The following is a 26973-nucleotide window of genomic DNA, read 5'->3' as shown; positions in this document are numbered from 1 at the left end:
CAAAATACCAACATATGTATGAACAAAGATCTAAGTTCAGAAGAAGTTGCCCAATGAGATGCCTTTGAAAGTGTTTGTGACCATTCTTGATCATCTCAGATAAGGCCGAGTTTTTCACATGCTAAACGGTAGGTGGTATATGTGACGCCTGAGACAGTCCGTATATCTTCAAATGAAGTGCATCCAACTTGGTGAGTTAAAAGTAACCTCAAGTAAAAGAGCTCACCACAGGTTGGGTGAACATACACCAACCTGCTAACGGCAGAAGGTCTACGTCTGGCCCTGCGTATCCAACTTTTGCTGTTTGCATGCCAGGTGTATTCAGATGGGTATTCTGTGTACTTTAAATGTAATCCGCTTTGTTCAGCTGGAGTATTGCAAGCCACTTCACTTTGGTTATTTGCTAGCCATTCGGTTAATGTAGTGCGTGTGATAGCTCGATTGCTGATAACGGTAAAAAGCTTTTGCGAAGCTCTAAAAGTTACATTTTGCTTTCTCTCGAGGTGTACAACAAGTATTTGAACTGCTGGGTTTCTATGATGTATAAGAAAGTTGAGAATGCGCCATGCTACTTCATGAGGACAAATGAAACGACCATCAACAAAATTATCGATTTCGTTGACAACTGTGGAAGACTGTTCAGAATTTTCTGAGGATTTAGAGGCTGTCTGCTTACTAACTTGGAACTTTATAAGATCGACGCCTTTGGAGATATACTTGAACAAATATTTAATTAGCATGCTCCACCCACAATACTCCACGTTAATGTGTGCGTCGAAATGTCTACAGAGATCGCTATTGTAAGGAACAACAAAACCGTTGTCGAGGGGAACACCGCCTTTCATAAAATGCTCATCAGTGTGGCGTCTTTTGTAATGAACATAACCATAAGAACCGAATCTTGTAACATCTTCATAAGGTTTTGGAAAACACTTTGAGCAACGACCTTCAAACATACATCCAGCATTCAATTTAACTAGACCGCAAGGTCCATGCAACATACTCTCTGTTACAATTCTGTAGAGAATCGGATCTGCAACTTTATCAGGTAACTCTGCGGAGATATAATTATCTAAAGATGTTGCCTCTTGAATCGTATGCTCTGATGACACCTACAAAAGTATGTGACAATGTGGGAGTCCTCATTTTTGGAATTCTATAGTGTAAACCTCAGCACAAAACAATTTTAATTTAAGTAATGGAGATATAATAATGCAACAACAATAATATAAGAAAATGAAATGGTTAAGAGCATAAGAACCTGCTGTAACAGCTCCAAATAGTTGCGAGTCTTTTATATATTTTATGAAAGACTCCACTTTTAACTGGAAGACGCGAACAATAATATCCGGCCTATCTTGAGGCTGTGCACCTGTTTTTAAGAGTTCACGGGCAATCTCGGGCCATTTGACATTACATGTAAATGTAATAAAATATTATGGATTATTATGAACTCTACAAATGGCCAACGCGTCTTAGTAATGTTGATACATAAACCGAGGACCACCAGTAAAAGATGCAGGAAGAATAACGCGTTTTCCGACATGGCGGCCTTCAACCTCCCCAGCAGACAAAGCATCATATAATCCTTCCAAAAATTCAGACTGGAGGTCGTTTTGGTTGTAACAAAAATATTCCAATCTATTGTGTTCTATAGAAACATAGCAATCAACCAAGTATTGTTGAAACAACCTACCAGCATGCAACAAATGTGTATATTGCTCTGACCTTTCATGGATTTGGAATTTGTAAAACATGTTCATCGTTAAGGTGCGATCAGAGCTATCTGAGGTAGCAGCTAAACGGAGTGCAGGTGACCAGCCACGTTCATCGTGTGGAAACAGAAGTGGGTACTGTAAAGGCATATACGCCGGATGTAGTTTACTAACTCGCTGAGGTGTATCGTCCTTGGTACGCACAACGATGTCAAACTCTTCTGATGCGGAACCATCGTCACAAACTATTGCACCTAAAGTTCTAGCCTCTGGAAGACCATAGTTCTTAAGCCTGTGACAGTCACGTAGTCTGATAACAAAATCAGGGATATCTGGCATGGAACAGTAATCTTTAGCACTTTTAAACAAACGAACGTATTCGTTAGATAAATTCAATGTGGAAGCCAAAGTAGAAACAACATCAGGGTGGAGTGGCTGGCGTGAGGTATTAGAAAAACAACTAAGACGGTTTGCAACCTCGTTCTCAGAATCAAAGATAATTTGCAGGAATCTAGGACGTTCACCAGGAGGTGGACAAATAGAACCAAGCCAATGAGAGATCTGGCCTGTAATTTTGAAGACATAAGGTCTAGTGCCTTGGTTGACTGAATCATCAACTTTAGCACCAAATGATGTCATTGAAAACATTGAATTGTATGCACGGATGTTGTTCATAAAATGTGTTTCCTGGAAAAGCCGGCGCAATGTATCTGGTGGGTCGACTGGGAAATCAATGATGACAGCTCCGCGCTTGCAACATGTCGTATATCTAGGTCGTTGCCCTAATGGCACGGACATCACACGCTCATCAAACCAGAATAAAGCACTACAGAATTCACAAACATAGGTACAGTCTCCAATATCCATATATTCAGGAGCACGAAGAACCTATTGATTGGATTCTGGTTGGAAATCGAAGTTGTTACCTCCATTCGCTGGCAAAGTTTGGTGAGTAAATGCCTGAAGGTGGAAATTTTTATTCACCATAGCCACATGTCTACATGCCTGACGATGCGACTGCTGACCAGGATAAGCCATATTTGTAGAAGTAGATGGCATATTACTTTGTTTCAAAGATTGACGGGACCGTTTTTTGTTACATCGGCGCTAGTTGCATAACTGTAATTGAAACAGCAATATGTGTATCTCTAATAGAAACAAAAGCTAATAACTTCTTCAAATATTCAACTACTTAAACACATAACAAAATCCGAAAGCTTTAATAAAGACAGTGAGTACTATAATGAAGCATTTTAGCATGAATGATAGATAGAGGAACAACAAATATGAACAATAATATGTAGAGAAATAATATGCATTTCTAATTTAAACGTTGAAGCTATGACTTACAGAGAGATACGCAAAGACGTATTTGTAGTAACGGAAGAAACTATTAGCAGAAAGGCGACCTATTTCATCAATAGAATTAGCATATCAACAATTTTTACCAAAAAGAAGGGAACTAAAACATAATGAAACCAAGCAGGTTACTTATATTTCAGTTGATAGTAAACCCAAATAAAAGACCTACTATTTAATGGGAATGGCAAACCGCTGTTTATTTTCAAACATTGAAACTACATCTAATTGTCTTCCCATATGTTTGAATAAAGGTTTTCATCAGTTAGCCTCCGAGTTTCAAAGTAAAACCTTAAAAATAAGTACACTAAATTTTTAATTCAATCTCTTTCAAGAATCCAAAAATAGACCAACAGATGGTACATATTTAAATACCACTATTATCAATCTTATATGATTTAAATTTGACAGCTTCAAATACATGTTATATACTCAATAATTTGAAAACCAAAAAAACACTAATAACAAAATCAACAAACAAAAGAAAACGATAAAAAAATTAGTAACTAATAAATAGAAGTAATCAATGGCAAGTGAGAATTCAGTTGTTGTGCGAATCAACAAACATCAAAATTTCATAAGATAAAAAAATTACCTAATATTACTGTTTGAGATGAGATAATAGATATAATTCGGGTGATATTGTTTTTTTTTGTGTGTGTAAGAATTCAGTGTAAGATCAAAAGAGATAAAAGGATGAAAAAATAGGTAGACAGGTGGCGTAATTGTGGTGAATAGGCATATGACATCAACCAAGCAGATGCACGTGGCAGTGCAACCATAAGACAATAACCTCTAAAAGACAAAAACAAAAAACTAAAAGACGTGAAAGTATAACTTGAACGTGCAATCAATGCTGTTACAGGACAAGCAAAAACCAACCAAGCAAAGCTACTTTGTTGTTTTTAAGTTGGCAGACATTGTATTAGTAGTGCTTATGAACAAGCACGCTCAATGTTACTAATAAAATTAACAAGTTTTATATGAAAGTCAATAAACTATGAGAATTTAGTCAAAGTATGGTAGAGTAGTTAGAAAAGTCAGAAAAACGCCCGCTTCAAACCGTGAAGCAAACATACTTTTCGCCTTTTCTTTCCCGGGGCGGTTTGAATTACCCGCTGGAATCGGATCTCACTTTCCCATTCACATTCACATTCACATTCACAATCACAATAGTAGTAGTGTACACCTTCTTCACGATTCCCTCATTCAACTACATTACATACACTTCAACCCCACACACTTTTCACACACTCGTATATATACTCCAACAATGTAATTCCCTCTCTCTCACACACTCACATATACATACACATATACGTACAAATATACACGCAAATTTCCGTTATGAACTCCATCATGTTACCGGCAACCTGTACTTCCGGTACCCTAATTGATCGCCGGTTACCGTTTACATCTCCACAAGCTACCAGCTCTCACCGGCGGCCAGTTTCGTCTCTACGGTTTCCCGATCCCGATCATAGCCGTTTGCCAGCTGTTCGTTCCGTTTCTGCTCATACTGCTAATAATTTCACAACCGTAAGTATGTATGTATATATATATATATATTGTGTGTATATGTATTGTATAATTGTATATTTTTGTATTATTGTAATGATGAGCTTTAGATTTTAGATCTGAAATAAAATTGAAATTTAAACATGTAGTTGCTTTTATTTAATGGTTGATTATTAGAACTAGGAAATTGTTTATTATTTCGAGCGCGGTTTCGGTTAATTTGAAGCCTTGAGAATTAAGTGCATATTATATGTTGTTAGTCTAAACTGGACTTATATTTAAAAGGTGAAGACTAATTAATTATTGATATTAGAATACTGAATACTATGTTATGTCATTAGAATATTAAGATGAGAATTTAGAGTTAGATTCTATATGCATACTTTAATATATTAATTATAAAGTAGGAATAATCTATGTCAGGAGAATATAATCATGTGCCGAATAAGTGGTGGCGAGAGACTGAGTGAGAGAGTATGGAATTCTGTCCAGATTGATTTAAGTCGAAAAATATTTAGGGTAATAAGCTCTCTTAGGTATGCAAAAATTATTGAAACCCGAATTGTATGTATCATACAGCAGATAAAGCGTCTGTTTACCTAGTATTTGAGTAACCTTACATTTAGACTAACCGAAGTGAGGCTTCCTCACAAGAAGGCGACTTTCGCCATGTGGTATCCCGTCAGAAAAGAGGATGCCCCTCAAAATTCTGTAGTGAGGCAACTCTCACAAGAGGGCGACTTCCGCAAGTGGCATTATATAATGGTTAGAAGAAAAGGGAAAAAGTGGGGTAGAGAGAGAGAGAGAGATGTGTGTGAAAAGTGGGGAAGAGAGTCTCTCGACTGATATTGGACGGGTGCCCTTTTTTTTGAACGAAGTCGCCCTTCTGGGCAATGTGTGGGGCAACTAGGCGTGAGCCAGGTTAGGAGACGCCTCACTCTGGTTAGTCTTATTGACCTTCTGTTCATGTAACATTTAGGTTCTACTTAATGAGATCCTTGTCTGAGTCTAGTGACCAACTTTATTCTAAACCAGCAAATGTATGCAGAAGTGTAGCAGGACCTAACACGGAAGATAAGTAATTTGTAGCATGTGTTCCATTTTTACCTTCTGTCCTGCTTTCGGGCAACATTCTAATATGAATGTGGTGCCCAAAAAGCTGACAATACCCAGGTCGCGAACAGAACAATAATCATTGGCAATTTGACAGTTACTTATCCATTAATAGTTTGTGTGCATGTGTGTGTTGAGGAATAGTTTAGTCTAAAATAGATAGCTCGAATCATAACCACTATTGAACATTGTTTGGGTGATTTTAGTAGTTAACTTGTTCTGTGTGTCCCTTGTTGTCAATCTTTCTCTTATTTAGTATGTAAAATTGCAGTCAAGTGATGGAACATACACAGTTGCTGATTTTATGACCAAAAAGGCAAACTTACTTGTAGTCGAAGCATCAACAACGGTTGACAAGGGTATGTGTGATTTTTAAAGTTTTGCTTCCCTGAATTTACATATCAGGTTTTACAACTTGATGCATTTTGCTGTGTATCAACAGCATTAGAGATTCTTGTGGAGAAAAGAATTACAGGATTTCCGGTGGTTGACGGTGATTGGAATTTGGTATATTTTCCGTTGGCATAGTTGTCTTTTTGTAGCTTGATTATATGCAGCCATTGTTTTATAAAAGAACTTGCCTGTTTCATCTCTTTTTCTTCATTTCCTGCAGGTTGGTGTTGTTTCAGATTATGACTTGTTAGCACTTGATTCAATTTCAGGTATATTTTGCTATTTCCTAACCTTAGTGGTACTTGTGCTATATTACTACAAGGTGATACCTCCATTAGATATTGCATCTTTGATTCAGGTGTATTGAATTCATTAACATTATGCCAAGAATATTCATATATTATCATCTTAATATGAGACAGTAAGAGGAGGCATTGTTATGAACTGGTATTCTACTCGGCCTTTAGACGTTTATTTTTATTAGCACCTGACTGAAACTTGAAGACTTGAAGTTGAATACTTGAATGTGAGCTTTTGTGTTAGGATAAGCCGTTCACAAATTTATGTGGTTAGAAAAGAAGTTACACTGTCAAAAAAGAGTAGTATGCTAATAATAGGTAATGTATAGATCGCTAGCCTATACTAAATGATGATGTTGCTTCCTTCTGTATCTGCAATCCTTTTATCAAAATATCAAGACACTGAGGTCATGGTTAAACTTATGCAACTGCAAGCAACCTCCCTGCTTGCTTCAGTGTTTTGATTGTATATGTCAGACCTCCCAGAGCTCTAGAATTGCAGGACATGAGCTCTTACTGACTTTTTTATTTGACTGTGTTGCTCGGTTGTGACAAGTTGTTACAACTACCAATAAGCCTATGGAGCTATGAAGGACTAGATGGGAACTGTAAAATCTAAACTAGCAAACAAATGGAAATCAGCATGCAAGCCATCTAAAATTCCAATTACCAGGAGTTTGTAATATATAGACCTTTGGGAACTAATTCTTATTATGAAGAGTAGGCTTTTGTCCTTGTTCACCCAACTGTACACCAACCTGACAAGAGACTGCAGTCAGGTGAGTGGACAAGTAAGATTGTCTAGATTCTAGAATGTATATTTTGTAGAACAAATTACCATGCATTATTTTTTAAGGATGTTAGAGAATCTTTTAGCATTCTGCCTAATGTTCAAGGATCCTTGCTTAACTTCTCAAAAACTGCAAACATATTAATTTCCCCTTTTTTATTTCACACATTAAAGTAGAATCCATGAAGGTCCAGTGATCATTTCATGTATTTGCCTTCCTTTTATCTTTTGTATCTGTATATTGAAATGTCCACTCGCTGCAGTTTACGAAGCTTTTGAAGTGTAACTTCTAAGTTCTATCCTATCTTTTTCTCATACTTTGATGTTTGATTCCTAGTATGCTTTTCGGTTTTCAGGTGGTAATCATAGTGACACCGTTCTGTTTCCTGATGTTGATAGTACCTGGAAAGTACGTCAAAATCTCCTTTATCTTGCAAATTTATATTACTATGCAGTTGATATTCTTATCCTTGGTAACTTGGTTGGCACTTGGCAGCTAGTTTCTATGACTTTTTTCTTTTCTTTTCCAAATATGAATGAAGCTTTACTCTGCAATCTTTAAAGTGAAAACAATAAGATTAAAATGAAACGGTTCTTTGATCAGTATGAACATAATGGAATGCATTATGTGCATTCTTTGATTACTGATTGTTTGATCCGAATTTATTCTTTTTGTATTATTATCATTTGCATAAGGGATCTACCAAAGCACTCTATTTTACTAGTGTCTTTAAGTTGTGACCTTCTTTAGTTATATGACACTGTTCTGTTATTTATTCATATTACAGACGTTCAATGAGATACAAAAACTTCTTGGTAAAACTGATGGGAAAGTTGTGGGAGACTTGATGACACCTTCTCCGCTTGTTGTTCAAGAAACCACAAACCTTGAAGAAGCAGTGAGGTATTGCAGATTCACTCTTCTTTCGTTATCAATTTAATTAAAAAAAATGTACTCCCTTTTTCTTGTATATGTATATCTATAACTAAATGGTCCAAAATAACTAATTGCTCAAACCTCTTGATTGTAAACTACAAGCAAGGGTATAACAGTGTTTTGAAAGTTAGAATGTTTCTTACTATTCATCTTTTATAATATCAGGTTGTTGCTTGAAACAAAATATCGTCGGCTTCCAGTAGTTGATGTTGATGGCAAGCTGGTAAGGATACTTCCGCTATCACTTTGCTCTTTTCGAGATTTCATTACTGAAAACATGCTTATTGTACGAGTTGCTAAAGAGCCTCTTGTCTCGCGTATTTAAATACAGGTTGGACTTATTACAAGGGGTGATGTTGTTAGAGCCGCTCTTAAGATTAAACATGCTATAAAAAAGATGCAATTATCGCAAGACTGAAATGTCAAAAATCATTTAAAGGTTACTCATGGTAAGCCTATGAAGTCAATGCTTCGTATTCCGCTACTAATTTATCTTTCTTTTCCTTAATACTCACACATCGAAACTTACTTGAGAGGGGAATCATATATAATAGAACACTATCAGATTCTTGCTGCTGTAAAACCGGGTAGCCATTTTGCGGTATTCGAGTGGGATATCAGAAACATGAGGTATTCTGATGGATTGTAAATATAGAGCTTTTCCAGATACATTTATTTCTGTTGTACTGCAACTTAATAGCACAGTATTTATAAGATGTCAAATAGAGTTGCAGAGATATTTGAGTAATATGTGTTGGTTAACTTGTACGGAACCAAACAAACACACACATACCGATGAAACCTACATAGGGTACAAAATAGCTCTATAAAAAGCTGAGTTAGGTACGAGTTCTTATCTATATGTTTTAAGCTCGTAATTGATAGTGAATTTCTAATAGTTTGACCCGATTGAACCTTGAGTTAAGTTAGGCTTCTAGTCATACGATACCTGTTCAGCTGACTTGTATAACTTTAGTATTAAAAAACACTTAATGACTGTCGGGTTTGATAAGCCACTAACGAACCATCTTCCTTTCAGCTTATAGAGTTGTAGTTGCGGTTGTGGCTTTGACGACAGTAAGATGGGGAATGCTTTACTGTAAATATATGATTTTGAGGATATAAAATACATGTTGGACAAATTTGTTTGTTCAAGGCAAGTCTGAATCCTTAATTAATGCTAGTACTACAGCAATGCCTGTATCGAGCAACAAATATAAGAACCCATACGACGCTTATCACATGTCATAAAACCAAACCAACTATATTGACTAAAAATTGATAGACAATTGTACACCAAAAACAGGTTGGGCATACTGCAATGCTATCTTTTATATATCATTTTTTGTCGGTCATTTCATTGTATTTATTGTCATGTGATGTTCTTCCGGTTAATTGCCATTCAGTAGACATGGCCATATTAATGTATTTGTGGCTTTAAGCAGCTTTATCTCCTTTTAGATGTTCATAAGCTCACAAAACAATCTCATAATACCCAGCAATCTTATGTTTTACCAAATTTTCTATATGCAGTTATTCGATATGCATTAAATTGTTTGCGTCTTGTGTATATGTACTATATATATTAACTCCTTTCACAAAGAATCAAGAATAGGGCCATGGTGGGTTTTTTTCAGAGAGGTGAGGATGCAATTCAGGGGCGTATTGTAGCGGATTCAAAACTAATATTAGCAAATTTGTATACAAATCATGTTTCCATAATTACATTAAAAATATACATAAACTCGGATAGTTGATCCTTTCTGCGGGGTCAGTCAACTCCACTTGGTGTAAGCTAGTTTCGTCCCATCCTTGGCAATGATATAGGCCTAAAGAAAACTACGAGTCCTTTGGCATATATGATTATTGAATTGGATGCATATGAAGAAACCTGAATCAGTAACTTAGAGGGTTCGTAACCCACCTTTCATCATTTTTTTCACCACTCATTTTTAACCAATTACAGCATGTCACCTCAATTCCACCACTCACTCACCATTCATCCAAATTTCATTGGCATCTGACCACTCACTTCACCACTCATTTTACAATTTTCATTTTATTTAAACATTAAATTTCATTAAACTAAAAATATTCAAATACATAAACAATACATAAATAATTCTTGGAATTAAAACAAATAAAAAAAACATACTAGATATACGACTACTCCTCATCATCGTTTGGTTGGAGGTGTGGTAAGTTTAGACCCGCTAGATGCTTTGTCAGATCATACCGGAGACGGAAATGTGTCTCCTCGTCCTGTATCTCCGGTAAGGCGTCCCGATGACTACTTGGGCGGACAACTGGATCTCCTATATGAACTGGGCAAATCGCACGACCATTATCTTGAATGATCATGTTGTGCAGAATCACACACGCATACACCAAGTTCCTTATTGTTCATAGTGACCGTTGTCGAAACGGTCGATCAATGATATGCCATTTTCCTTTGAGAACACCAAATGCCCGTTCAATATCTTTGCGAGCCACCTCTTGTGCCGTTTTGAACATTTTTTCTTTCTCGTCTGTCGGGTATTTGTACGCTTTAACAAACGTAGACCATGTAAGATATATGCCATCGACTAGATAGTAGCCACGTCTATAAGTACGCCCATTTACACTGAATGGAACGTAAGGAGCAGTGCCCATATGCTCGGGGAGGAACAAGGGAGATTGTTGCAGCACATTGATGTCGTTTAAAGCACCCGGAGGACCAAAAAAGGCGTGCCAAATCCATGAATCTTGAGACGCCGTTGCTTCCAACATAATAGTGGGGTATTCATGATCACCCCTTTTGTATTGACCCCTCCACTCCATTGGACACATCTTCCAAACAAGATGTGTACAATCCAGACTACCGATCATTCCAGGCAAGTGATGCCTTTCTTCGTGTGCTTCAAACAAACGATGGAGATCATGTGTTGTTGGTTTACGCAGATATTCGGTCTTGTAAGTGTCAACGATAGCGTCACAAAAAATTTGAAGACATTCACGTGATGTTCTCCCGGCCATCTCTAAATACTCGTCGTATTCATCAGGAGGATTACCGATTGCAAGTTGTCGGATGACAGATGTGCACTTCTGTATCGGTGTAAAACTCTTGGCCAACTGGGCATCATACGAGTCCTGAAAATACGCTTATCTCGACTCAAGATCTTGCACGATCTTTAGAAAAAGTCTTTTAGGCATACGATACTTATCTTCAAAAAAATCATCGTCGTATTTCGGTTCTTCACAAAAGTAGTCGCGGTGCAACCTTTCAGAAGCAGTCCAACGGTTACGGTTCACGACTTTACCTTTCGCACGTGAACGGGCCGTGGAACTTTCGGCTTCTTCTGACTCAATGGCATTCGCAAACACCTCTAAACTACTATCGTCGGACCATTCGAACGGTTCGTCGATGATTGTGGTGGAACCAATATGTTTTTGCATTTTTTTAGTGTGTGTATGTTTGAGTTGTAGTGTGTTTTTTGAAAGAGAAAGTGAATGTGGTATGTGTGTTTTGTAGTTGTAGTGTGTGTGTGTGTTTTGTGTTTTGTGTTTTGTTTTGTGAGTTGTGAGTATATATAAACTAAAAAACAAAAAAAACAAAAAAAACAAAAAAAAAACTGCAAGTTAACGTTGTGGTCAAAATAGCCGTTGGAACCCACCTCGATTTTGTGTGCCGCGCAAGTTCACCCGAGTGGTCTGACCACGCACTTCGACCCCACGACGCGTGGGTTGATGGTGGCGGTGTTCCGTGGTGGCGCCGCGATGACCACGCGCCCATGATCCACCCGTTGCCAACGCCCTTACTACCTTGCATGGAAAGACTACTTCAAGGATTTTATACCAGTTTCGCCATAAAATGATAAGCATTTAAAGAGTTTGTTACTAAGACATTATGGTTAAAATAACGATCTAAACTGCTAGATTAAAAAGACGATTCATATCTGATGTGAAATACTCAGGGTTAGACTGAATCAACTCACAAAACACAAACACAGCGGAATTTAAAACTATTTGTAGGATTTTCTGGATTTTATAACAAAACACACCCAAGCTGACTATAAGAATAAATAGTACATCAACTATAAAACTGTGAAAGTCGACTGAAATAAGAACAACGAGATAAAATAAACAAAGATAGATAAGAATCTAATACTTGACTCGTAAAGGACTGAGCCACCAGAATCAAATACAAGAAACATTCCAAAACCACCACTATATTTGATAAAGGCTAAGCCACCACAAATATAAATAAAAGTAATGAAGATTTAAGATCTCACCACAATAATATATAAAGGCAAAGCCACCAAGATCCCTGGACCATTTCAAACCATCAAGATCAAAGATCCATAAAGGTAAAGAATATTTTAAAATGAATAGAATTAAGCTCTATCAAACTTTTTCATAAACACCCTCTAAGTTTTACAATAAAAGGCAACCCTTATTTATAGATGAAATACAAGAGACAAGAAAATATTTTACCCTAGACAACTAGTACAAGGTTGTTATAAATCAACCAACAGAAATAGAGAACATAATCTGCAGCTGTAGGGTAGTGGTGGTTCTCTTTCTAGTCCCCACTTGTCTTCTTCTTCTTCTTCTCTCACGATCAGGTGTTCTTATCCTTATTAAGAACCATCTAGAAAAGTCACACACATGTGCTAATCACATGACTTGAGCTGGTTATTGAAAGCATCAAAACAGATAAGTGTTTGAGATTCTAAGCTGATTCAGTTCCAAGTTGACTCTGCCAAAGCTGACCTAGACTGGACGTCCCAAGCTGACCTAGATCGAATGAACTCACAAGGTGATTTTCAAACTTCCCCCATATTTCAGTCCTCCCATTTAAGTAAGGTGAATCATAGGGGGCAGATACGTTCACCAATCATTTTCTCAAAGTGTGCCATCGAGAGAAACATTTTCATGGCCTAACCTGAGTCCAAACTGACTCGGTCTGAGCTGAGTTCAGGACAACTCAGGGGCAATTTCGCATCACTATTGCTGATGATGTGATCACGCTCTAATAATTAGTTCTCACTCCGTGATAGTAAACAACTTAGTTAACAAAAAGGATAATTCGATATCTTAAAAGTCATGATGCTAATAATTTAAAACATAATGATTTTTTAAGAGACTATATATTATACTTTATTCTAAAAAGGAAAAAAAGAGTTAGAATAGTATATTTAACAAAACTAGCTTATAACTAGATCCTGTTATTGAAAATAATTGCTGAAGCTTTTCTTAGTACAACGTATATGAAAAAATCTTTTTGTATAAGAACAAATAGTTATAAAGCTTGTAGCTTTTGAACATAAAAAATGTAAAAAAGCCAAACTTTTATTTTTAAAAGATGAAATATAATTTACCTAGATGATATTCAGGTAATTTATTCTCATAAGTTCGGCTTACTTTCTAAAAACTACTTCAAAGTTAAGGATTTAAGAACTTATAAAGAAAACCTCAAACGATTAAAATTTTTGATAATCAAACGAGAAGATTATCAGAAGTTCATAAGCTCGAACTTATACGCTATGTAAGTTGTATGTCAAACATGTCCCGAGTGGAATGACAAGTTTCCTCCATTCTTTTCGAATTTCGATTATATCTATCATCATCTTGATATATACTATAGAAAAAATGTTTATGAGAAAAACACCATCATTTTTAAAAAATAAATATGCTGTAAATCATCAATCTGATAATTATCCAACCTAATTATTTCTCCATTGACTTTCAAATATCCTTTCAGAAGAAATATAGAAATAACTTTTGATAATTATGTCAATTTTTACCAACCATCTTTTCTTGAAGTTAAATAACATTGCTAATTATTTGTTGTATTGTTGTCTTATCCAACAATATTCAAACATGCGTCCATAACTTTTACGTTAAAATTAAGCTTAATGACACCTAATATAAAGACAATGATTAACTATAATGGGGTTAAAGTGGAGAACAAACATACAATCAGTTAAGCAACTTTACATATGATTGAATATTTTGAATCTGATAAATGATACATGCATAATAACCTACTGCTCCAGATAGCATTTGACTATTTGAGCTGACATTATTTAAGTTTAAAGATAAAACCGTAAAACTACCCAGTAAGAAGCATTTTAATGGTAAGTTTCTTCTAGAGAATTTTGGTTATGGGTACCACAAGAAAGGAGAATCCATGACCTCTATATGCAAACTGACCCGAACCAATTTGAACCCACTTTTGGGTCAAATGTGGACCGGTTTTTACTGGCGCTATTTTGCCAAAAACCGAACCCGGCCCGATTTAAATCCGGTTTCTACACGTCCGAAAGCTCAAACTGCTTTCAAGCCGGGTATTCAAAAATCCGTAGAGTTTTGGTCAAACCTGGATTTAGTCATTTTACAGTTATCATTGGTCGATTGAAATATAATATAGTATAACTCGAACTGAAGGATATGTGAATGTTGCATTAAATTTTTGACTTTTTCTAACACGTGCTCACAAGGCACATGTTTAGTAATATCAAAATAAAATCGATATTTCTTAATATATAAAAACTTTTATATTAAATTGGTAAATTTCACATATTATTAATGCATATTAGATATATTAATCGTTATTTATTGAAGTTTTTAATTTATTTAATGTTTTTACACATATACCTTATGAAGTTATGGGCACATATTAGAAAATACTAAACTTATATAATTCCAAGGGGTTTGCCTCTTTAAAAATCCCGAGTTCAAATTAAAAAATACTTAAATATAATCTCAAGTCTCAACTACAATTATTTTCGTAATAGATAGTTTCTTTAGGTAGAAACAGAACAACAAATAATTTGGAATCAAATAACGTATTTTCTTTTGAATTAGAGAAATCACTTTTGTCTCCCACTCAAGAATCCACTTTTGTGACCTTTCTCAAAACCAATTACTAAAGATTCTTCATTATTTGTAATAAAAAGTTTCTCACTTTTATTAGTAGACCGTATAAAGAAGATTATCATTTCATTTAACAGCTTCTATATGTAGTTTTATTAATAGAACATATAAATTAACATACGCATTGATGTATAACTTGTAGGTCTCAAAATGAAAGATATACGAGTATATAAATAACACTTCATTCAATGATTTTAACTTTTTAGATACAAAATATGGAACACATTGAGAAGAACAATAGTGATCTAACAAGAAGATAAGGCCCCCTTTCATCCCCACTTTTTAACTTTTATATTGTCACTGTACTCTTATACCACAGCCTCAATCTTTTCCAAAACAATTGCATGTTTAAGTTTATATTTATAACATCTTTTTACACTTCATGTTTATTTTAAAGGTAAGTCAATTCATATACAAACATGTGATTTAATTTTGCAATACTTAATTTAATTGCATACAACTATCTACACTGCGAAAAGTCTTATAAGTCCATACTCGGTGATACTTGTGAATAATATTGAAACATGTCCATCTTTGTCGATCTTTTGCTATTTGTCTTTGTTTAAATATATGTTTGTAGCATGAATGGATAGTGATATGTGATGATATGAAAAGTCTAACATGTTTGTATATTTATAGATAAATTTAAAAAGAATTTTAAAGGTTTAAAGTAGGGGTGAGTATGGTGCGGTTTTTAGTTAAAACTAAACACCAAACAATTATTGTGGGTTTTTAAAATTTCAAACCATTTGTAAATGGTTTATAATGGTTTGATTTTTCGGTTTCTCATATTGGTTTTTGGTTTTTTGTGGTTTTTGGTTTGATTTTGCTTACCCCTGTATGTGATACTGGAGGTTGGGGAAGCAACACTAAAAAAGGGTAAACCTCGTTGATAATGAACAAGTCTACTTTGTTGATATTGAGAAGGGTATACAATATATATATATATGTGTGTGTGTGTGTGTGTGTGTGTGTATGAAAGGCTAAGGTACATTATCTTGAGCAATATGAAAGTAAATGAACAGGCTCATTATATATGTATAAAGGCTAAGGTACACTATTTTGATATATATATATATATATATATAATTAAGATTAAAATTTAATTTAATTTTATTGATAATATATAATGTGGTTCGATTTGATTTTTTTGGTTTGTTTTTTATATGCAACCAAAATCCAAACCATTAATTTGGTTTTTCTAAATATAAAAACCATAAAATAGGTTTTTCATTATGTGGTGGTTTTGTGGTTTGGTTTTTTTCGGTTTTTTATGATTTTATGGTTTATGGTTTAGTTTTACTCACCCCTAGTTTAAGGATATGTTGTGGCAATGTGGCAAATGACGTGGTGGTTAAAGAACGTCTAATTAAGCTTATGCAATCCATGTCATAAGTGAAATTTTTATGCTTTACCGAAAAACGTGAAGAATTCTAAAAACATATAGGTGCAAAGAAGAGAGAATTGTAAGTTTTTATCAAAACATATGAATAATTCTCGTTAGGTTTTATTAAAACAGATGAAGAATTCACGAGAAGATGAAGTGTAGCCTGAATTTACTAGAATGTAGTCAAAAGTAACATTAATTTTTGAAAGTTCATTGGTTATATAAGTCGGTTAAAAAATAGGTGATAACATAATGTATAACCCAAAAAATACGTTGATATTTTAGAAGAACTGTCATATTTTAGACCTTCAGTGATTATTATAAGGACAGTGACAAATATGCCTGAATGCTTAACTCATGTTTAGTTATCCACCAATAATATTATATCACTTCATCATATGTCTATTCCATACCTAGTCATGTCTAAATCATTACAAACATACAACTTTTATACCTCACAATCCCTCATTATTTTACTCTAATCATATACATTATTTTACTTATTTCCTTTCAACATTTTCTTTCTCTGCTCCAAAACTAGCCGACAATCCATGCCAAATTCTCATGCCTATACCTGCCTTCTCATTAGCGATGATCGATAAAACTAACAGATTCATCCCCAACCCTAATAATCTTTCTAATATCTTAACTTAATGTCAAACGTAATTCATTAATTGTCTTGCATAATTTCATCCTTCAATTAAACCACATATGTGATTATCATATTGTTGGCAAAAAAAAAAAATAAGAGTAAATAAAAAAGTTTAATCATTTTTCAACATTTAAACTTATAATTTTTGACCATATACTGTATATCATTTTTGTAATATTTATGAGTGAAAACTTCTAAATTTTTTTGAATTATGATGACTAGGAAAAACTTTGAAATTGAAAATCAATTCAAAAAACATTTCACTTCTCCTTTCACCCGTCAATCTCACTCTCGGCCCTACTACCACCTCTTCACTATCACTACAAATAATAAATACGAGTAATAATAATCCCATCGTGATTTGAGCCCTCATTCTGTCACCTTAAATTCCATTTCTCTCTCTCTCACACACACACACTCTCAAAACACACACCATGAAACCCGCCACCAAATTTATCCTACTTCACAAACACTCCGCCGCCGCCGCCATCATCCCCACCACCACCATCTCCGCCGCCACCACCCACAACCACCGTCTCTACCTCTTCACTTTCCTCGCCCTCCTGTCCTTCGCCGCCACCTTCTCTCTCTTCACTCTCCCTTACACCACCACCACCACCCCCACCGCCGTCACTACCACCACAAACCACCGTCTCCCAAACCCCATTTTCGAAACCCTCATCCATTACGCCACCTTAACCCAAAACACCACAAACCCATCTCGACTTACCCCACCGGAACTCACCGCCGTCGCCGCCGTCCTCCGCCGTTGCCCCACCCCTTGTAATTTCCTCGTTTTTGGTCTCACCCATGAAACCCTACTCTGGCATTCTTTAAATCTCAACGGCCGTACAACTTTTGTTGTCGAAAGCGCTTACGAAATCCTTAAACTTGAAGAAAAACATCCTTGGATCGAAGCGTACGATGTTACGTACACAACGAAAGTTAAAAATTCAAACCAATTGATCCGTTACGCGAAAACGGAGCTCCGAAATGAATGTAGGCCCGTACAGAATTTACTGTTTTCAGAATGTAAATTAGCAATTAATGATTTACCAAACTTTGTGTACAACGACGTCGTTTGGGATGTTATATTAATTGATGGGCCACGTGGGTACTTTCCAAATGCACCCGGGAGACTGTCGGCTATTTTTACTGCTGGGGTTTTAGCCAGAAGTAAAAAAGATGGGTCACGTGACACGCACGTGTTTGTTCATGAGATGGATAGGGAGGTTGAGAGAGTTGGGAGTGGTGAGTTTTTGTGTAGTGAGAATTTGGTTGAGAAAGTTGGTTTGTTGGGGCATTTTGTCATCGGGAAAAATGGTGGCGGCGGCGGCGGGTTTTGCCGGGAGGCGGTGGCGGAGGTGTCGTCGGTCAGGTTATAATGAAATAACCGAAACGGATACCAGAGAGGTGTGTTGAAATGACCATCATACCCAAAGGGGTGGATGTTTATTACTTTGGTAAATGTGGGGTAAAAGTGTAAAACAGTAAAAGTAATTGGTAGTTTTCTTTTTTGTGAATATGAAAGTCATTTTATATATTTGGAGATAAAGTTCTCGTAATATGAATTTAAATTTTGATTTTGCATATAGTTTTTGGATTGTAGATTATTTTAGAAATTTTGATCCAGTTTTTTGAAAAACTATGTATTTAATTTTTGAAAAATGATCTGTACTGCAGACTTTACGTAAGCTTAGTATTTTCATTTACAAATTAAACATTTGAATTTGATAAACATACATAAGCCCTCTTGAATTTTACATAACATCTCCTTCAATTTTATATAATCTCCCTGTTTAACCTAAGATAAATACTGCATGCTTCACCTAATATTTCGCCTTTAATTTTTTCCATACGAACAACAAAATGCGTTGCCTTGCAAAACGTTTAAAAGCTACTCTCTATAATCTTGACATCACTACATTATAGTGAAAAAAAAGTACTTTCCTGTTAATAACCGTTGGCTTCTAAATCTCATTATCATCATATCATGTACCACTCGTATGAATCTTCATTGAAGGTGTTCTGATGGATGAAATTTGTACAAGACTACAAACTACAAGTCTTTTTAAATACGATTTTATATCGAGGACGACAACAAACAAATTAATAATCTTACAGTATGTGACACGTGATCTCATATTTATGCACGTCTCAGTCTACATATTTACTAATAAAATATCGTTATTTCTTACTAATAATATTTTAAAGAGGCTAACAAGGCACACTTAATTGCTAGCTGTTATTAAAGAACACTTAGAGTGAAAATAAGACAAGATTTTGGAATGGTCATTAGCTTGATGGTGACAATCTCGCAACTCGGTTTAGAAGGTTATATGCCTTGGCATCATCTAAAGAATGTGTCATGATTGATATTTTTTTATGACATGACATGAAAATCCGAATGACATCGAGATATTTGTGATGACATGGATAAGCAATAACTTTTGGTATTGAATAATTTATTTAATCAGTAAGACTTAATGAGCAATACAATAAGTGTTGTGAAATTATCAAGGTCAAAAAAACAAATATTAATAAACTGAAATTGAATATTTTAATTTGTTAACTATTAATTAAAAATAATATTTTAAATATATATATATATATATATACGTATAAAAATATATTTACTGACGTATTACGCGTGACAATAATCTAGTTTACTAATAAAATATCGTTATTTCTTACTCAATAAAATGATTATTACAACAACTTAACAACTCGAAACATTGTAGGAGAAATGCATAGTTTCAACTTCTTTTCGAAATTTTATTATGTCTAAATCGATACAATCTTTAACATCGATTTCAATCCAAATATTAAAATTTTTTAAATTTTATTCCTTAAGTTACTTTCAATTTGAAAAGATCTTCATCCATAAGACTGAGAGGAGTGGTGATAAATGGAGAGCGGGGTGACTTGCGTCATGTGACATGTAGGGTAGGAAGAGTTGACCCTTCAAAAAAAGGTGAAAATGAGGGAATTTTAGAGAATAAAACGACTTACGCCATGTGGCATGGGGGAGTGATGGGTTCTTTGTTTTGATTGGTGGAGTGAGTTTTTTGTTTTGAATTTTGGGTTGGTCAAACGTAATTGAGCGAACTTGAGGGTTTGCTTAGCAAGAGGTTAAGTTGAGGAGGGTGGTGTTGGGGGGCGAAATAGGGGGAAATGAGCATGTTCGCCACTTTTTGGCTCTCACTCAGCTTAGTCTAAGCAAGGTAGTTCATGAAATCTTAACTTTTGACTTTTAAAATTTTATTATTGATTAAACTAGTGACTAAGAAGGTTGTTATAACACAAAACAAAAATAAAGCATCGTAAACGGTCTCCTTGTATACAAAAACTCAAAGCAAAGATTTTACTAGCTAATAGATAGTTTATCGATTTATCCATATAGTATTTAATGCAAGGTGAATGTTGGTGTTTTATAATTAAAACTTAAAAGAGCTTTGTCTTACACGAGGGCTTAAAAGCCCGTGCTACGCACGTCGAGTTTTAAACTCGTTATTCGCATGCATTTTGTTGCTGGTTTTTTATATATGTAATGAAAGTTACAATTTACTGATTATAACAAAAGCATTAAGAACGACATAAAATCATGCCAGGATACTACATCGAGCCATGTAGCATCTTTACCCTTTGTTATGCTTGCTGCTATTGTATATTTGAGTTTGTGACGCTGTTGAAGATGTCATATGATTTACTTCTCATAATATGGTATGCAAAAAGGCTTTTCCACAGTAAATTGTTCGAAATTTCTACCAAAATGATATCTAATTTGAAAATGTAATTAGCATATATGCCCAATATGGGAATCGTGGTTGGAGAGACTGCATGTCAGAGCATGACATTGACATGGTTTTAATTATGAACATGTAAGTTATATGACACCGTTTAGTGGGTGTAAAAACAACAAATTTACATAATAATATCATATGGATGAGAATTATCTATACGACCGACCATGAGATTGCCTTAGACCATATTATTTATGAATGTCTTTAAAAGATATAATTGATAAATTGAGTCGAGATATGCTGGTAGTAGACATCAAAAATAAGAATCATTTGGGTAGCAAATAAGTATCTATAGTCATAGACGGCTATGATGTAGGTTATAACAGACTATGGATATTGCCAGAGTGGGATGTTGTATAAAAGTATAAAACTTAGCTATATTAAAAACACCTTCGTTCATCGTGAGGACCCACACTGTCACCTGCACCATCGGCAGCTAAATCCTCGAAACCCGACTCTTCAACACAGCTGAAACCACACATCATGAATCACATGTTATCGCACAATCTTATAGCACATAACATAGACTGCAAAAACATTTTAATATTTGAATACACACGACATAATATAAATTATGTACGTACACGCACAAACAAACCAACACACACAACTTACATGCAGCTTGGGGCTAGAATCTGTTGTTGGGGTATCAAGGGATGAAACCTGCTTCAACACACTCCAGGAGGACGCATTGCCGGTGGCGACATTCTCAAGTGGATTGACCACTTGCAAAGCATCACCGTTTATTGCAGGCGCAAAAACCTTCACGGCATTGAAACTTCCGTACTCACCACAATGGTAATAAGTATGACTCTTGATCTTAAAGATGTGTTTGGTGCCAATCAGGACTTCCAAAGCAAGCAGCAGTATGGGCGCATCTGGTGAGGTGTCCTGTGAACTGTGAAACCAATACATGACATTAAACAAAAACCCATGTCAATCATTAACCCTATGTCCCTACTCCCTATGCCCACCGTATATATATCTTTTGTTGCTCCCCAACCACAGATTTGGCAGACCTCATGACGCTTACCTGACGCACACAACTGGGAAAAACAAAACGCATGAGTGAAGCAAGGAACACCCTTACTTTGACGCTTACAATACAAATAAAATAAAATAAAATATAAAACAAATGTTTGTTATTTATGAAAAACACATAGGAGCCTTTCAACCCAGTAAACCTTCCTTTACAAACTAAATTTGATTATCCAAGTTCTTTTTTCACCAAAGAAAATCACATCAAGTTGATTTCAAGTTCCTTCATAAACCAAATCTACTTATTTGTGTTACAAATATGATTGTTGCATCCATCTCCATAACCACCAAGTTCCCGCACCTGATATAACTGTGTTTAATGGATACTATAACAAAGAGGAGATGTGCTTCTACATGCTTCATACGGCACATAATACCGTTGAGTATACTATAAGGATTCGATAGTTCATCTTTACCCCACAATGTCAAAATGCACATCGGAAATAAGTTTAAAACAATAGGATACACACAACAACATTAAAGTTACTTACGTATTCAGGAAGAAAATCAAATTTGTGGTTCTGTGCTCTCCAAATCCATAGTTACAAAACTTACCCATGGATCTCACCTATTATTATCATGTAATGGATAAGAATCTGCAAAAGATCACCCACCAACAACACAGCCGGTCCCACAAGATTTCACATTTTTCACCCAAAAAAATAAGATTGTACCTAAAATACAAAGAGAAGATTTAGTTATATTATACCTGCAACAGTTTTAGCCCAATTCAAAGCACGTGCACGTGGAGCAACATCATCAATAATATGAAAAAAAATTCGTGACAAACCTCAACATATTATCACATAGTTTATGCATGAGTAAACTAACTTACAATATATCTGCTCAAAAGTAGAATTTTAACTAAACAGACCCAATGGTTCGTATTAACCCTATTTCTCTTCTTTTGTGGTGCATTCACAACAACCAGCAAATTAGAACACAATTTAATAATCATTCTTTTAACGAAAATGTAATATCAAATACATATAAATACTACTGCAAATCTTAAAACAACAAATAAAAGTTAGTACTCCCTCCGTCTCAATTTAAATGTCATAGTTTGACATTTTTGGTCTTTCATGGTTAACTTTGACCGTATAGAATTCTATTTGTGTTATGTAATACTTGATGTAATATATAAGAATCGATTAAGTTTTCAATGTATTTTATAATGATATAACTTTCGTCACGTATTATAAAACACAAACAATAATATTAATGGTCAAAGTTACGATAGAAAGACTTTGACAGTCAAACGTGGACATTTAAATTGGGACGGAGGGAGTACTAAACTTACCAAGCTCGAGATCTTCCTTGCTCACGTTGACCTTGAGATGCAATTCCAACTGAAGTTTGTCTACCTACAATAATAAGAAATATAATCGTTTCTTTAGATAGATAAGCTTTTTCAACAAAATTGCCTCTTTAGATCAAGACGGAAAATGAAGAAAACGTAGATGATCAAAAATATGTACCCATTTTAGTTTTTATCAAAATTATGCAAATCTCGTTACCCATTACCCATATTTCTTAAAGATTATCTTATTATATATGATGCTCTAACCCAAGAAACCATGTTTCCATGACATTATATCCTCATACTCTAATTAAATAATATGTTTTTTACATTTGTGAGTATTCATGTATATCCCATAAAGGCAAATCTTGTAGCTTGGGTTGTACCTTAGCATGAATGAATTCTTGTAGCTAATCTTAAAGAAACTGCCAAGAAGGCATTGAAACATAAGGATGAACCGAAGCATAACATATAATGTAGTTAATAGCGTGCTATAGCGGTGCTATAGCGCTTAGCGGCCTTCAAGTAAAATAGCGGTTCTGCTATTAGCGGCGCTATTTTACCATATCGGCGCTGTAGCGGTCCAAAGAGTGGTAAAATAGCGGTGCTAACAGGTCTCAATTCCGTCACATTTATCACATTTGACCTATTTAAGTTAGTGTGTTAACAATTTAAAAGAAATAGCTCCTGGTCTAGATTATGACGGAAAGGATTCTATTTTTGAAGTCATGTTGGACACACTTACGGGGTCAGAAAGTTTGTTAAGTTGATCCAACCTGATCTTCACCAAGATCTTACCCAATTTGACCTTTCAAGTCATTGTTTTGAAAACTTAAACAATGAGCTCCTCTGGAACTCATTATTATTGGATCTATAAGGGGCGGGATGTACTTCCCGACAGTCACTGTAAACATTCCTAAATTATTGTCAAATAACTCTAAACATTCCTAAATTATTGTCAAATGACACACGAGTTGCTAGAGTTGAGCATTTTTAGTGCATAAGCATAATTGGTTGCATACCTTTCTTATGTAAACTAAGCAAAGTACAATGAAGAGCAGCCTCGACAAACTAAGTTCAACATAATGATAATAATAAATGTGATAACACTCGTCATAAAGTATGAAACCTGGACCATTTAGTCCCTAATTTGGTTACACACAGACTACAATCAGCTAATAATTCTCTCTTAAGAATAATTATACTTAGTACTTTATCCCAATATTCATTTGACAAATCTTCAACTTCCAACGGCACCTAACCGAAATTTAAAAAGTAGCCATATCAAAATTTGAAAATTAGAAGCTCCTTAATTGAGGAAAATAATAAGAACCCTAAATAATAAGAAAGTAAAATAAATTACCTTTAATTCCAATGGTAGCAGAACAAACACAACAAATGATTGAATTGAAAAGCTTAACCCAACTAATTCAATATTTGTCCAAAAACAAACAAAATAATTGCATGAACACCGTGTACGGGCTTTGACTTCGAACCGAATATGAGAGGGGAAAAAAAGACAAAAACTTACCTGATGATTAATTTCACAAAGTACTAACCCTAGTGATGAATCTTGCAGTCTGGCTCAGGTTTGTAAGGATTGAATCAAAGCAAACGTGATGTTTTAAATGGTTAAAGAAAGAACGAATGACAAAATACATGATGAATTCAAAAACTTTCATCATGTAACGTAACTTTAATGAAAAATTGATTGCCACAAATTAATTACAATGCCACAAAATATCTATGAAAGCCATTGAACATCAAAAGATAAAGAAAACAATAGTAACTAAGGTCATTAAGTATGCTCATTACTCAAGTCTAAAAAAGTGCTAATATAGCAACTAATTTAACAAATAAAAAATAAAAACACCCAATTAGTAATTAACCAAAAAAAAAAATGAAATTAATTTCTTATGTTCATAATTTCATATACGTATGCATATATGTGTGGTCGGGAGAAAAAGAACGTAATGGATTTTTGATTGGTAAATATAGTTAGAGATAAAGATTTAGAAGAGAGGAGGAGATCTAATCTGCTATGGTTGACAGTTCAATTTCTAAACATTCATAAACATTCAATTTATTTACTAAACTTAATTAACGCTGTAACATCTCTTTTAACTTTTTATAGGGTAGGAATACCAAAGACATAATCATCATATTGAAAACTATCTCACTTGTTGGAATACGAAACATTTCTATCATCAATACATTAGTATAGTAAATGTAACAAATCATTCATCATACATTATAATCAATAATGTAAATGTAATAAAACATCAAACTCTAAGATTATCACCAAGATTTACTACACCAATCTAATTAACCACACTAAAATCATAAATATCATCATTAAGGTGAAGGTTTAGCATATATATATAAGATTACTATCGACTATTTTGAATATTTGATGCTAGAGCTATTTACGTATTAGAGAATCACAAAAAAAATAGTACTTCGATACATTTTTTCTTATTTTATTTATGATGTTACACTTATATCAAAATTAATAAATGAAACTAAAATATCAAGAAGAGAATGAAAACTAATTAATAAACATATAAGAATAAATGTGACAAAAACAAGTAGAACTACCAATCCTAAGACAAAATAAATGTACGGTGACCCTTTATTGATTTGGAAATGACCCAAAGATAACGATAATAATAGAGTAGAGAGTGGGATTGTGTATTGTAAATGACACTTGACCGAACCCAATTGTCTCCCTATGTATGTATACAAACCCTTCCATTTTATGTGAACCACATCGAACCCATCCCTTCATCCCTGGCCCATTTCCTGATTGTGTCTTATATTCTGCACCGACAAATCTCCCCAGTTTAACACACGTGAGAAAAATTCATTTTTAGACTAGCTTTTATTTGTTGTGATGTTTGGCGTAAGACTGTAAACGAGTCGAGCATTGTATGATGAGAGTTCGTTCATGTTCTCTTGTTTAGCTAGTTGATTGGATGAATATGAAATAAAAATTTGTTCGTTAAATGAAATAGACGAACATAACCCTAATTCTCGTCCATTAATTCATTTGTTTTCGTAAACATCTGATTACCCGTTCTTTTTATTATGTTTGTTTGTATATTGTTCATTTAGATACGTATACATATTGTTTATTTGTAATTGTAATCAATAATATCTACCTTTTAAGGAAATATAATTCCTTTTAATAAAATTACTCATTTAATTTCTAAACTTTGACAACGTTTTTTTTCTTCTAATGTTGAACTTTGAGTAATAATACTTCCTGTTATATGTTTCATCATTTGTATTTATTTGTTCGCTTTTGTTTGTATTCGTTTATGAGCATAAACAAAGGAACATGACACGTACTTTTTTATGTTTGTTGACCAGCTGAATTCCATTGGGTCACCCCGTACAAGGTACTTGGACATTTTGCATTTGTTGTTTGTTTTGAAAAAAAATGGACATTTTGCATTTGTTGTTTGTTTTGAAAAAAAACTATCCGTTAAGTTCAATGAACAAACATGAACAATGCATTGTTTGTATTTGTTCGGTGCAATTAATTTGAGACAAGTTATTTAGATGGAGCTTATATATAATTAATCCACAAGAAAATTTCAAATCTTGTAATTGCTACTAGCTTAGATTCATGTATATCAGCATAAGTAATGATATTTACTTGTAAGATATTAACGCAATGCTCGTTCTAATATTATGAGCTAATGTATGTAATTGCTCATTCTAACATACTCTCTCCAAAGCTTGTAAA

At 34.5% G+C, this 26973-nt stretch overlaps 3 protein-coding genes across 3 annotated transcripts; 2 read left to right on the top strand and 1 right to left on the bottom strand.

Moving 5' to 3' along the window:
• Window positions 1-4232: 4232 nt before the first annotated feature.
• Window positions 4233-9560, top strand: LOC122600399 (CBS domain-containing protein CBSX1, chloroplastic-like). The gene is made up of 9 exons (XM_043773108.1): window positions 4233-4613; window positions 5977-6064; window positions 6148-6212; window positions 6319-6367; window positions 7544-7596; window positions 7976-8091; window positions 8290-8347; window positions 8456-8573; window positions 9164-9560. The coding sequence occupies exons 1-8, from the start codon at window positions 4422-4424 to the stop codon at window positions 8540-8542; spliced, it is 708 nt and encodes a 235-aa protein (XP_043629043.1). The 5' UTR covers window positions 4233-4421; the 3' UTR covers window positions 8543-8573; window positions 9164-9560.
• A 967-nt stretch (window positions 9561-10527) lies between these two features.
• Window positions 10528-11139, bottom strand: LOC122601451. Its single transcript, XM_043774208.1, has one exon. The coding sequence runs from the start codon at window positions 11137-11139 to the stop codon at window positions 10528-10530; it is 612 nt and encodes a 203-aa protein (XP_043630143.1).
• Window positions 11140-17453: 6314 nt separating this feature from the next.
• Window positions 17454-18673, top strand: LOC122600541 (protein IRX15-LIKE-like). The gene has a single exon (XM_043773270.1). The coding sequence runs from the start codon at window positions 17516-17518 to the stop codon at window positions 18464-18466; it is 951 nt and encodes a 316-aa protein (XP_043629205.1). The 5' UTR covers window positions 17454-17515; the 3' UTR covers window positions 18467-18673.
• Window positions 18674-26973: the final 8300 nt, after the last annotated feature.

This window comes from Erigeron canadensis, chromosome 5, assembly GCF_010389155.1.
Source record: "Erigeron canadensis isolate Cc75 chromosome 5, C_canadensis_v1, whole genome shotgun sequence".
Lineage (NCBI taxonomy): Eukaryota > Viridiplantae > Streptophyta > Magnoliopsida > Asterales > Asteraceae > Erigeron > Erigeron canadensis.
This window is presented reverse-complemented; position numbering and strand designations above follow the sequence as displayed.

Excerpts from the sequence above, each read along its gene's own strand:
- LOC122600399 (XM_043773108.1), top strand. The coding sequence starts at position 4,422 with ATGAACTCCATCATGTTACCGGCAACCTGTACTTCCGGTACCCTAATT. Across the intron at positions 6,368-7,543 it reads AGCACTTGATTCAATTTCAG|GTGGTAATCATAGTGACACC; the intron begins GTATATTTTGCT and ends TTCGGTTTTCAG. Across the intron at positions 8,092-8,289 it reads AACCTTGAAGAAGCAGTGAG|GTTGTTGCTTGAAACAAAAT; the intron begins GTATTGCAGATT and ends TTATAATATCAG.
- LOC122601451 (XM_043774208.1), bottom strand. The coding sequence starts at position 11,139 with ATGGCCGGGAGAACATCACGTGAATGTCTTCAAATTTTTTGTGACGCT.
- LOC122600541 (XM_043773270.1), top strand. The coding sequence starts at position 17,516 with ATGAAACCCGCCACCAAATTTATCCTACTTCACAAACACTCCGCCGCC.